Source organism: Panthera leo, chromosome A2 (assembly GCF_018350215.1).
Source record: "Panthera leo isolate Ple1 chromosome A2, P.leo_Ple1_pat1.1, whole genome shotgun sequence".
In the NCBI taxonomy this organism is placed as follows: Eukaryota; Metazoa; Chordata; class Mammalia; order Carnivora; family Felidae; genus Panthera; species Panthera leo.
The window spans coordinates 5,318,336-5,331,109 of NC_056680.1; the positions used below are offsets into that span (position 1 = coordinate 5,318,336).

The 12,774-nt window shown below is 43.4% G+C and overlaps 1 protein-coding gene and 1 long non-coding RNA gene across 2 annotated transcripts in view; both read right to left on the reverse strand.

The window, feature by feature from the left end:
• The window catches only part of LOC122213859, a 24,321-nt gene extending 12,302 nt beyond the window's left edge, over nt 1-12,019 (reverse strand). Inside the window, exon 1 of the long non-coding RNA XR_006199658.1 lies at nt 11,176-12,019. This is a non-coding gene — a long non-coding RNA (uncharacterized LOC122213859). The remainder of the gene's footprint in view (nt 1-11,175) is intronic.
• Nucleotides 6,139-7,444, reverse strand: LOC122213857 (olfactory receptor 2Z1). The gene has a single exon (XM_042928202.1). It carries the CDS (start codon nt 7,078-7,080, stop codon nt 6,139-6,141), a length of 942 nt encoding a protein of 313 aa, XP_042784136.1. The 5' UTR covers nt 7,081-7,444.
• Nucleotides 12,020-12,774: the final 755 nt, after the last annotated feature.

The window sequence follows — 12,774 nt, forward strand, 5'->3', positions numbered from 1 at the left end:
GTCCTCCTATGGATGAATGGATATAGAGGATGTGGTGTGAATATATGTACATATAATGGAACATTACTTAGCCATAAAAAATGTAATCCTGCCATTTGTGACAGCATGGATGAACCTGGAGGGCATTTTGCTAAGGGAAATAAGGCAGACAGGGAGGATAAATACTGAATGGTATTACTTATATGTGAAACCTTTTTTTAAGTCAATTTCATAGAAACAGGATGGAATGGTGGTTCCCAGGGGTTGAGAGTGGGGAAATGACTCCTCATTGTACCCTTTGGGCCAAAGGATACAAACTTTGGGAAGGATGAATACCTTCTGGGAATCTAACGTAGAGCATGGAGACTACAGTTAACAATACTGTATTAGATACTTTGAAGTTGCTGAGAGAGTGACTCTCTAATATCGTCACGACATACCAGAAAAAATAATTATATGATTTGATGGAGCTGTTCACTAACCTTATTTTGGTCATCATTTTGCAGTATATATGAGTATCAAATCAACATACTGTATACCTTATACTTACACACTGCTGTATGTCAATTTCATCTCAATAAAGCTGTAAAAAAAAAAGAGACGCACTAACACAACTGGATACCTACATTTAAAAGGATGAAGTGAGAGGAGACTGAGTGGCTCGGTCGGTTGAGCTTCCAACTCTTGATTCTAGCTCAGGTCATGATCCCAGGGTCATGGGATCAAGCCCCGCATCAGGCTCTGCACTGAGCATGGAGTCTGTTTAAGATTCTTTGTTTCGCTCTCTCTCCCTCTGCCCCCTCCCCCGCTTGCACTCTCTTTCCCTCCCTAAAATAAAATTTAAAAAACAAAAATAAAAATAAGTAATAAAAAGATGAAGTTAGACCCCCTCCTTCACACCTTATACAAATATTTGCTTACGTCTTAGATATGACAACAAAAGGACAAGCAACAACAACAAAAAATAGATAACTAGGACTTCATCAAAATTGAGAACTTTTGTGCAAACAACACTATCAAGAGTGTGAAAAGACCACCTATAAAATTGAAGGAACTATCTGTAAAGCATAAAAGGGTCTAGTATCAGAGTATAATAAGAATTCTTACAACTCAACCACAAAAATCAGACAACCCAATTTAAAAATGGGAAAAAGCCAAGAACCATAAAATACCTAGGAATAAACCTAACCAAAGAGGTAAAAACTATGCTGAAAACTATAGAAAACTTATGAAAGAAATTGAAGAAGACGCAAAGAAATGGGGGAAAAAAATCCATGCTCATGGATTGGAAGAACAAATATTGTTAAAATGTCGATACTCCCCAAAGCAATCTACACACTCAATGCAATCCCTATCAAAATAACACTAGCATTCTTCACAGAGCTAGAACAAACAATCCGAAAATTTATATGGAACCAGAAAACACCCTGAATAACCAAAGTAATGTTGAAAAAGAAAACCGAAGCAGGAGCCATCACAATCCCAGACTTTAGTCTGTATTACAAAGCTGTAATCATCAAGACACTATGGTATTGGCACAAAAACAGACACATAGACCAATGGAATAAAATAGAATAGATAAACCAGAATGGGACCCACAAATGTATGGCCATCTAATCTTTGACAAAGCAGAAAAGAATATTCAATGGAATAAGGACAGTCCTTTCAGCAAGTGATGCTGGGAAAACTGGACAGCAACATGCAGAAGAATGAACCTGGACCACTTTCTTACACCATACACAAAAGAAACTCGAAATGGATGAAAAACTGAAATGTGAGACAGGAAACCATCTCCTCTAGGAAATCCTAGAGGAGAAAACAGGCAACAACCTCTCTGACCTCAGCCTCAGCAATTTCTTACTCAACACATCTCCAGAGGCAAGGGAAATAAAAGCAAAAATGTACTATGGGGACCTCATCAAGATAAAAAGCTTCTGCACAGCAAAGGAAACAATCAACAAAACTAAAAGGCAACCAACGGAATGGGAGAAGATATTTGCAAATGACATGTCGGATAAAGGGTTAGTATCCAAAATATATAAAGAATTTACCAAACTCAACACCCAAAAAACAAGTAATCCAGTGAAGAAATGGGCAGAAGACATGAATAGACACTTTTCCAAAGAAGACATCCAGATGGCTAACAGACACATGAAAAAATGCTCAACATCACTCATCATCAGGGAAATATAAATCAAAACCCCAATGAGATACCACCTCATACTGGTTGGAGTGGCTAAAATTAACAACTCAGGCAACAACACATGTTGGCGAGGATGTGGAGAAAGGGGAACCCTCTTGCACTGTTGGTGGGAATGCAAACTGGTACAGCCACTCTGGAAAACAGTGTGGAGGTTCCTCAAAAAATTAAAAATAGAATTATCCTACAACCCAGAAATAGCACTACTAGGAATTTATCCAAAGGATACAGGAGTGCTGATTCATAGGGGCACATGTATCCCAGTGTTTATGGCAGCACTATCAACAATAGCGAAATTATGTAATGAGCCCAAATGTCCAACTGATGAATGGATAAAGAAGATGTGGTTTATATATACAACAGAATACAGAATGCAATGAAAAAGAATGAAGTCTTGCCATTTGCAGCAACATGGATGGAACTGGAAGATACTATGCTAAGTGAAATAAGTCATCCAGAGAAAGACATCATATGTTTTTACTCATATGTGGAATGTGAGAAACTTAACAGAAGACCATAGGGGAAGGGAAGGGAAAAAAATAGTTACGGAGAGCAAGGCAAACCATAAGAGACTCTTAAATATAGAGAACAAACTGAGGGTTGATGGGGGGATCTGTGGGGGGAGGGGAAAATGGGTGATGAGCTTTGAAGAGGGCACTTGTTGGGATAGGCACTGGGTGTTGTATGTAAGTGATGAATCATGGGAATCTACTCCTGAAGCCAAGAGCACACCGTATACACTGTATGTTAGCTAACTTGATGATAGATAGATGATAGATAGATAGATAGATAGATAGATAGATAGATAGATAGATATAGATGTTTAAAATGGGCAAAAGACTTGAGAGGCGCCTGGGAGGCTCAGTCAGTTAAGTGTCCAACTTTGGCTCAGGTCATGATCTCACAGTTCATGGGATTGAGCCCCACATTGGACTCTGTGCTGACAGTGTGGAGCCTACTTGGGATTTGCACTCTCTCCTCTCTGTCTGCCCCCACCCCGCCACCACTCATAGTCTTGCTCTTTCTCAAAATAAATAATAAACTTTTTTTTAAAATGGACAAAAGACTTGAACAGACATTTCTTCAAAGAAGAGGTGTGTGTGTGTGTGTGTGTGTGTGTGGCCAACAAGCACATGAAAAAATGTTCAATATCATTAGTCATTAAGGGAATGCAAATTAAAATTACAATAACATACACTCATACCCTCTAGGATGGCTATAATTTTAAAATGAAAAATAAAGGGGTGCCTGGCTGGCCCAGTTGGTAAGCATATGGCTCTTGATCTCAGGGTTGTGAGTTTGATCCCATGTTGGGTGTAGAGATTACTTAAAAATAAAATCTTTTTTGGGACACCTGCGTGGCTCAGTCGGTTAAGCATCCAACTTCGGCTCAGGTCATCATCTCAAAGTTTGTGAGTTTGAGCCCCTCATCAGGCTCTGTGCTGACAGTTTGGAGCTTGGAGCCTGCTTCAGATTCTGTGTCTCCCTCTCTCCCTGCTCATGCTCTCTCTCTCAAAAATAAATAAACATTAAAAAAATTAAAAATAAAATATTTTTAATGGAAAATAAGTGTTGGTTAGGATGTAAATAAATTGGAATCCTTGTGGAAACGTACAATGGTGCAACCACTTTCACAAGGGTGAAAAATTGTTCAGTGGTTCATCAAAAAGTTAAATGCAAAATTACCATATAACCCAGCAATTCAATCCCTAGGTATATACCAAAAAGGGTTAAAAACAGATATTTAAACAAAAGCATGTACATGAATGTTCATAGCAGCACTATTCATACTCACCAAAAGGTGGAAATAGCCCAAATATCTATCAGTGGGTGAATGAACAAATCAAATATGGTATATCTATACAGTGGAGTGTTATTCAGCCATAGAAATGCAGTGCTGATACATACTACAACATGGATGAATCTTGAAAGCATTATACCAAGTAAAAGAATTTAGACACAAAAGGTTATATAGGGGCAACTGGGGGGCTCAGTGGGTTAAACATCTAACTTTGGTTCAGGTCATGATACAGCCCGTGAGTTCGAGCCCTGTGTGGGGCTCTCTGCTGTCAGCACAGAGCCCACTTCATATTGCATTATTTCATTTATGTGAAACATTTAAAATAGGTAAATGAATAGAGACAGAAAGCAGATTAGTGCTTGCCAGAGTATGGGGGGAATGGGCATGCTTAATGGGCATGGAGTCCCCTTTTGGGATGATGAAAATGTTTTGGAAATAGATAGAGGCAATGGTTGTGCAACACTGTGAATGTATTAAACACCATTGAATTGTACAGTTTAAAATGGCTAATTTTATATTATGTGAAATCTACTTGAATAAAAAAGATTGTCAGATTGAATAAAAAAGTAAGACCCAGTTCTATGATGCTGCCTACAATAAATGTACTTTAATGTTTACTTATTTTTGAGGGGAGAGTGCAGAAAAAGAAGGAGACACAGAATCCAAAGCAGGCTCCAGGCTCTAAGCTGTCAGCACAGAGCCCGATGCGGGGCTCGAACTCACGGACTGTGAGATCATGACCCTGAGCCGAAGTCGGACACTTCACCGACTAAGCGACCCAGGCGCCTCAAATGTACTTTAAATAGAATGACATAAACAGGTAAAATTATGGAACAAAATATGCCATGCTAATACCAGTCAAAAGAAAGCTTAAAAGCTGCATCAATAAAGGAGAAAGTATATTTAAGAGCAAATATGATGCATCCATACAGTAAGATACTGCTTGATATCTACGATAAACTTGATAAACTAAGAGTACATGCAACAAGAATGAATCTCAGAATAACAATGTTGAGTGAAAGAAGCTACACAAAAACAGAGTATATACTCTGCAATTCCATTTATATGAAACTCCACAAAATGCAAACTGATCTATGGTGACAAAGCAGATCAGTGACTGCTTGGAAAGGATGGGAGAAAGGAGTGACAAAGAAGCAGAAGGAAACTATTGGGAGTGATGTGTACTTTCACTGCCTCGATAGTGGTAATTGTTGTACACACATATACATAAGTCAAAACTCATCAGATTGTACACTTTAAATATGTAACCACCTTGTTGTATGTCAATTTTACCTCAATAAACCTGTTAAAATATTTTTTAAGTTGACTATTGCCTAACAGCTGGATATTTATCCACAAGAAGTTAAAATAAGCACCCCTCCCCCCACAAAAAATATTAAGTGTTTGTTGACAAAATAACCAGACCCTGGTCAAGAGTGGACATCTTCATAAGACTCAAAGTTAACAAATATTTTATAAATACTGTTAAATTTCACACACACACCCCTTACCATTCAAAGGAGCAACTCACATTTTCAAGAATCTGGTGGTCTTCCATATATTCTCTGGCCCAACCACCATCCCAGCACACATACACACACACTAAACCTATAAAAATGAGGAGGTCACTGCTTCATATAGTCACACAGTCTCTTGGGGGCTGTCTTTGGCCTCAGAGAACCATGGGTTCAAGTCACAGCTCTACCACTTTCTGGAAGTGTGACCATCTGTAAGTTATTTTCCCTCTTGAGTCTTGTTTCTCTTACACATCATGAAAGTCCTACATCTCAAAAGCCATTGTTAAGGACAGAATAACATTCATTTAGCAGGTAAAATGGTCAACAAGTGCTCATTAGTACTAATATAATTATCAACAGGGAGATCTCAACTTTACAAAGCAGGGCCCTCTATTCATGTAAATAGTACTAAAGAATAGAGGCAGAATCTACTATAAGTGATTGGGACAGCTACCTTTGTTTTCCACAAGTCCATGGAAGGAAACATGAACCCAACAAGTCATAGGATGGGAAGAAGCTGGACAGGCCCTTAGCCTTGACTATAAGGCTCTGGTAGCTGGACCACAAATTGGTGCTTTGGGGAAATGGGAGTGGGGAATGAAGAACCGCTGGGATCACGCCAGCAACCCCCTGGGTGGTCATCACTTTGGCCTGAGCCCAGCTCTGCTGAGCATTTTGACCAAAGCCATCCGCACCTCCCGATTTCTCAGACTGTAGATAAGGGGGTTGAGTGTGGGAGTGACAAGGCTGTAGAATAGGGAGACCACGTTGTCCTGGTGTGGGCTGTGGTAGGCACCCGGCACCATGTACATGAACACGGCAGCACCATAAAAGAGTCCCACTACCGTGATGTGCGAGGAGCAGGTGGTGAAGGCCTTGTTTCTGGCCTCCTCAGAGCGCATGCGTATAACGGCCCCCAGCACGTGGCCATAGGAGATGGCAATGAGGGAAAGGGGAAGGACAAGGATCAGCACCCCAGAGGTGGACAGCGCCAACTCGTAGGCGGAGGTGTCTGCACAGGAGAGCTTCAGCAGGGCTGGGACCTCGCAGAAGAAGTGGTCCACGATGCGGGAGGCACAGTAGGGGAAGTGCAGAGTGATGGAGGTCTGAATGGAGGCATTGAGCACACCTGCCAGCCAGGAGGAGCCCACCATGAGCAGGCACACCTGACGCCTCATGAGCACAGGATACTGTAGAGGGTGACACACAGCAACATAACGGTCATAGGACATCAGGGCCAACAGGATGCCCTCAGCCACACCCAACAGGGTCAGGAAGAATATTTGAGCTGCACAACCCTCAAAGGAGATGGAACCTTCTCCCTGCAGGAAGTGGGATGCCATCTTGGGGATGGCGACCAGGGGAAAGCCAACATCAAACACAGAGAGCTGACTGAGAAGAAAGTACATGGGTGTGTGGAGCCGGGAGTCCATGCGGATCAGGAAGAGCAGAATGGTATTGCCCAGGAGGCCCACGGTAAACGTGGCAGCCACCAGGGAGAAGAGTAGCTGACGTGAACCTGAGTGACTGAAGAGGCCCACTAGAATGAAGTCAGAGGTCACTGACTGATTCGCATCCCCCATGTTTCACACAACGTACTTTTGCTGTAGGAAGGATACCAATGGCAAGATGCCTGAGTGGGGATGGCAAATAAGTTTCTACCCATGTGCCAACTGCCTCCACTTGGTAGTGGCTGCCTGGAGAAGTATTACAAGGTCACAGCTAGAATCAGCGGTTGGAAATGCCATAATCAGTGAATGACGTCTGTCACAGGCATGGGATGGGACAGCAACAACTTGCGTCTCTGAACAAGATACTTGGTCACACCCTAGTAAAGAGCGACACACTGATTCTTGAGGTCCAAACATTGAAGTCCAAGTCAAAGACGGTAACTCAGCTCCAGTAGAATGTTTCAATACCTCTCCTTCCAATGTTCCTGGGGCCAAAGCAGAGGTGAGATTCCAAAAAGGCTGGGTGGTGAAATGGAGGGTGACGGAGCCAAAGCAATAAACCAAGGAAGAAAACAGAGAAAGGTCTAGGTCCAAGAGCCTGGATGAGAACACGGGGGAAAGAGAAATCAATGATGAGTCTGTACTGGGTCAAACTGAGGGTATGAATCTCCAGAGGGCGTGAGCCACAGAGGGTGGCTATGGGTGACAGCAGGTTGGGGAATCAAACAGCCTGGAGTTGGGTGGGGAGAGGAGTTGTCAGTCAGCTCAGCTGTTATTGGTGATTTTGTTGCATTGGGTGAAGAGTAGTGACCTGTGGAGAGTCTGACTCAATTTCAAGTAAGGTACCAGGCCTAGAAGGTTGTGTCTAATATCACCTGGGAGAATGAGGCAGACAAAAAAGAGGACCACGGATTAGAGGGAGCTACACACTTAAACTGGGAATACTTAATTCTCCTGGCACCCTCCAAGCCTCCGGGCAAACCGAGCTTGCCCTGGAATCCCATGCACCACCCACAACTCCAACAGTGGACAGTGCAAGACCAAAAGAATGTCTATTCCCAACTGCAGGTGATTAGAGAATCAACAAGACTGGCCATTTAAGGGCAAGTGGATTTTACAGAGGGCCTCACTGGAGCTCTTTTTCCTAAGGCTGCCATCCTCACTCAGAAGGCCTTAAAGGCTGTTTAATTATCCAACATCCTGATTTTCCCATCACATCCAAGCTCCCAACCTACCATTCACCCATGCATTCAATAAAATTGGGCCTAAGATAAGCTGGGCATAAGATATCCAGAGGTGAAGCACCCTAGGCAAGGTCCCTCTACCTGCACCCCACATACTCCATCAGGATACTGATGACAAACAAGGAGATAAATGGACAAGATCTTTGTGATAGAGGGAAAGTACATTGAGGGAAGTGAATAGGATGTTCTGAGGAAATGACTGCTAACACCACAGGGCATAGTCAGAGAAGTGTCTTGGGACAGATGCCCTCAGTATCTGAAGAGCTTCTATGAGAGGGATGCTGTGTCAGGGAACCAAGTGACTCCTGATACTGGGAGGTGAATGTTAGTGAAGCCAGATGGGTGCTTCACCCTAACAAAGAACTTTCTAACTGTGAAATCCAACCAAAAATGGAATGGGCTGCCTCACTGGCAGCATTTTCCAAAGTCAGTTGATGATGTTAGGAAGTTAAGATAATAGTCCTGTGGTTATAAAAGTTAGAGTTTGAGAAGGAAAGTGAGCATTGATCAAATCATGTCAGAATAGTCTAATCAACAACATAATGGAGACACATGCGTGAGGCTTTGGGTACCAAGGGGATGAAATTCTGCCTTGGGTGGGGTCAGAGAGGACTTCACAGAGGAGGCATTGGAGCTGGGTTTTGAAGATCGGGTAGGAGTTTTACAGGCAGCCAGAAGAAGGAAAGTTGTTCCAGGCAGAAGAAATAGACCACACAGAATTATTGCTTAGGAGAGTGTACCCAAGGGTCGGATTAAAATGAGCTTGGACCCCAGCTCAACTAGTTTGTAGCGGCTCGACCTTGGGTATCTACTTAACCTCAGTTTCTTCATCCATCAAATGGATGACAGTAATCTATGTTAAAGCACAGTTGTAAAGATTAAAGGATGAATGTTCAGAGCTCAGTGTCTGACATGTGGCAAGTGCTCAATAAATATATATAAATTGATATAATTTACATAAATATAATTATACATAAAATCTACAAATTATATAATTGTTATAGAATTATTACTAATTCTCTAGAGAGGAAATGCATTAGAGATTGCTAGTTGATGCGTGCTTAGCACAAGGCCAGACACATAAAACCTTCTCAGTGTTGGCTGATTGTTATTATTACTCAACATTGTGGCTCCTTCCATGGTCTGACCCTGTCCAGCTCCGTCAATCTCTTTAGTGCTTCTCTGTGATGCCCTCGTCCTGTGTAGAAACCCACCTGCCCCTTCTCTGGCCTCTAAGACCCCTTAGCAGCGTCTCCCAAACTCTACTCAACCCCAGATCCATTAGCCTACAGCAAGGTTTTTCCATCGTGGCGTTATCTGGGGACAGATAATTTTTTGTGGTGGGAAACTGTTCTGTGCATTGTATAAAGTTTAGCAGCATCCCTGGATCTCAACCCACGAGATGCCAAGAGCATCCCCCACCACTGCCTCTCATCATGAAAACCAAAACTGGCTCCATATGTCCTCAGGGAGGCAGAATCACCCCTTGTTGAGAACCTCTGGCTTAAAGACAGGATAATTGTAACCTGTACATTTTCCTCAATGCCTCTTCCAGATGTTTATTCTTAAATTGGATTAAGCTCAGACCCCGCATAAATCCTGGGAATATCTTACTATTTCCATGACTCCATACAGAAAAAAAATTAATTCTTGCAATTTTTCTGCCATCTTATAGCCAACCAACCCCCCCCCCCCCCCAAACACCAAGTATCCCAGCCAGTGAAATAGCTTTTACTACAGGCTCCTGTCAAGGGCTATTTAAATGTCCAAATGAACCTGATCTCACTCTATCATTCACATAGACTCGCCCTAAAAGAAACTGACACCAATTAAGGACTGACTGACACCAATTAAGGACTGTCCAATTAAGGACTCACTTAGCAAGCATCTGGTTAAGTGTTTTGTGTGCTTAACACTTTAATCTTCAAGTCTTGGAGATGGTTGCACAACGATATGAATGTACTTAATGCTGTGAATAGTACACTTAAAAGTGGTTAAAACTGTAAATTTGTTACATGTATTTTATCACAATTTGACCCCTGCCTGTAGGCATTGTTTTATCTGCATTTTTTTTACAAGAAGACATATATGGGTTCAGAGAAGTGTAGGGAGTTGCCCAGCACCACCCAGCAAAGAAGTAACAGCTGAAATCTAAACAGAATAGGAATCTGATTCCAAAGTCCCTGTTTTCCCCTTTGCATACTGCACACTCCCCCAAACACCATAATACACATTTCAGAATTTGTTACACATATTTACATACTCAGTCCTGTGTGCCCCCAAACGAGCCTTTCCTTCGAGGGTGCCCAGATGTTCCCCCCTGTTATGCAAACAATTCCTGGGTTTTTGGTATCTTGGTGGCTGGAGATTCTGGTTGTGATCCCCTTGTGTCCTGAGCTTTTGACAAACTCTTTCCCCTCAAGACCTCTTCCTGAAGAAGATTGCCATCCACCCAGCCTCTGCCCTGCAAGCGAGACAGGCAGGGGTGGGCAGAGGTAGCCACGACTCACTCAAATCTGGGCTGGATCACCTGGGACTCCTAAATCAGTACTTTTCTTCTGGCTTGAAGAGAAGCCCTTTGGGCAAGTTTCCAAGATGCTCCTTCACCACTTCCTTTCCCCACTGTCCTCAGTAGTGCCAAAATGTGGGTCGGGGGGGGGGGGGGTCTCTTTGCTGACGCCAAGAGACCAAGGAAAAGACACTGACATTATTCACCTTCCTGTTGCCCATACAACTTCCCATATCCCCACCATGACTAGACATGATCTGGGCCCTTGGTAACCTAGCTACTCAAATGCAATTTGCAGGACCCTGCCATTTACATTGTCTGTTTATCCTCACATTCGATTACACCAGCTCAAGGATCCACAGCAGAGCTCGCTCAATAAATACTTGTTGAGTGTATCCATCCTGTAAGGGAAGCGATATTTTTGTTGGAACTAATGCTACCAATACATGGGTTGAGGAAGGGGACGTGACTTACCGAAAGTCACACAGCTACTGAGAGGGCCGGCTAGGATTTGGAATCAGCACATCCCTGGAAGTGGTTTCTTTCTTGCAGTCGATGCTCAGCTCTTGCATCCAGGAAGTCAGAACTGAGAACTCCTTTGGGGAGGATCCCTGCTGTGGATGGCCAGTCCTCAGGAGGGAAGCTGAGGGTGCCCCCAACCCATGCCAGACGGGTGGTTCTGACCAAGGTCAGGGGCCCATGTCTGGCTGCTTCCAACAGCTTTTATGGAAAGTCAACACGAGATGACCTTCAACATGGATTGAACATCCACATGGATCACCTTCTGCCATCTAGAGGCCTGGCCACCTTGGGTTCATAGCAGTGAAGACAGACAAGGAAAGAATAAACACTCAGTATAACAACTTCCTGCGGGTTGGCAAAAGTCAAAGAGGTGGACAAGAACTCATCCTTCCATCCAATACCCGTCAACCCAACATGTCTACGGAAAACAATATCAGCAGCTCTTCAGATCCATCCTGCCACCAATGTCTAATCTCTAAATCATGCCTGGAGCTTCAACATCCCCACAAGCCTGGGCTCCAAGTTCTTGCCCCCCACCCAGCAGGGTCTGCATGTGGCATGAAGGACCTTTCTCAATACCCCATAAGCATGTCAACACCTCTCATTCTAGGATAGCCCCTGATAAAATCTCCCTCGATTCCAGCATCAACCAGTGCTGCCTGTCTATGCAGAAACAGACATCATCATCTGGGGAATAGATGTCATAATCTGGGGGTGGGGACTCCATGGAGACCTGTCGCATCAGAAACCCCTATCTGCGAGAGAGGAAATTAGTTGCAGTGGGAGCCTAGAGCCCTTGATATTTTGTCCCTGGAGGCTGTGGAAAAATACTCATCTCTCAACTACAGAAAGGATGGGTAGCACTGATGTCAGTAAATGGATGTAACAGATGTCCAAGTTTTTTGTTTGGGTCTAACCAGGAGGAGTAGATGAGGAATCCATTGCTGCAAATGGATTCCATGCTCGAAAAAAAAAAAATTTCTTTTTCATGTCCAGGAGGTTTCTTCTGAGTTAAATAATGAGGCAGCTATGGTGGTAAAACGCCCAAGAGGCAACTTCCCTGGGTGGAGGCATTTCCTCCTCTAGGGGCCTCCAAGACTCAGGAGATGCAATGATCCAAAGACAGATGGTTCTAGTGCCTGTGAGCTTATTGTGTATCCACAGCTGAGCCAAGAGAAAGGGAGAGCCCAGAGAGCCAAGCTACCTTAGGCAGGGATGCCCAGTGCAGGAAGTCACAGACAAGCCTCCCGAGGCCAAGTGAGTGACCGGGAGTGTTGCTCAAACCAAAGCTGAGTCAGAAAGATGGAAACTAGTGGAATCAGGATAGAAGCAGGAATGAGTGACCTGGGTTAAGGACTTGATATATAGCAGGCAACTACCAGCCAATTCCTTGTGCTGTGCCACCTGCCGTACATCCAAGCCCAAGGCAGGCATTAGTAATTGGCCTCATGGCTGTCTACTTCTGAGCCTGGATGGAGCTTCCCAACTTGGCACGCCAAACAGTCAGCCCTTACAAATTGGATTTGACATTCGCCATGAAATTTTTCCAAG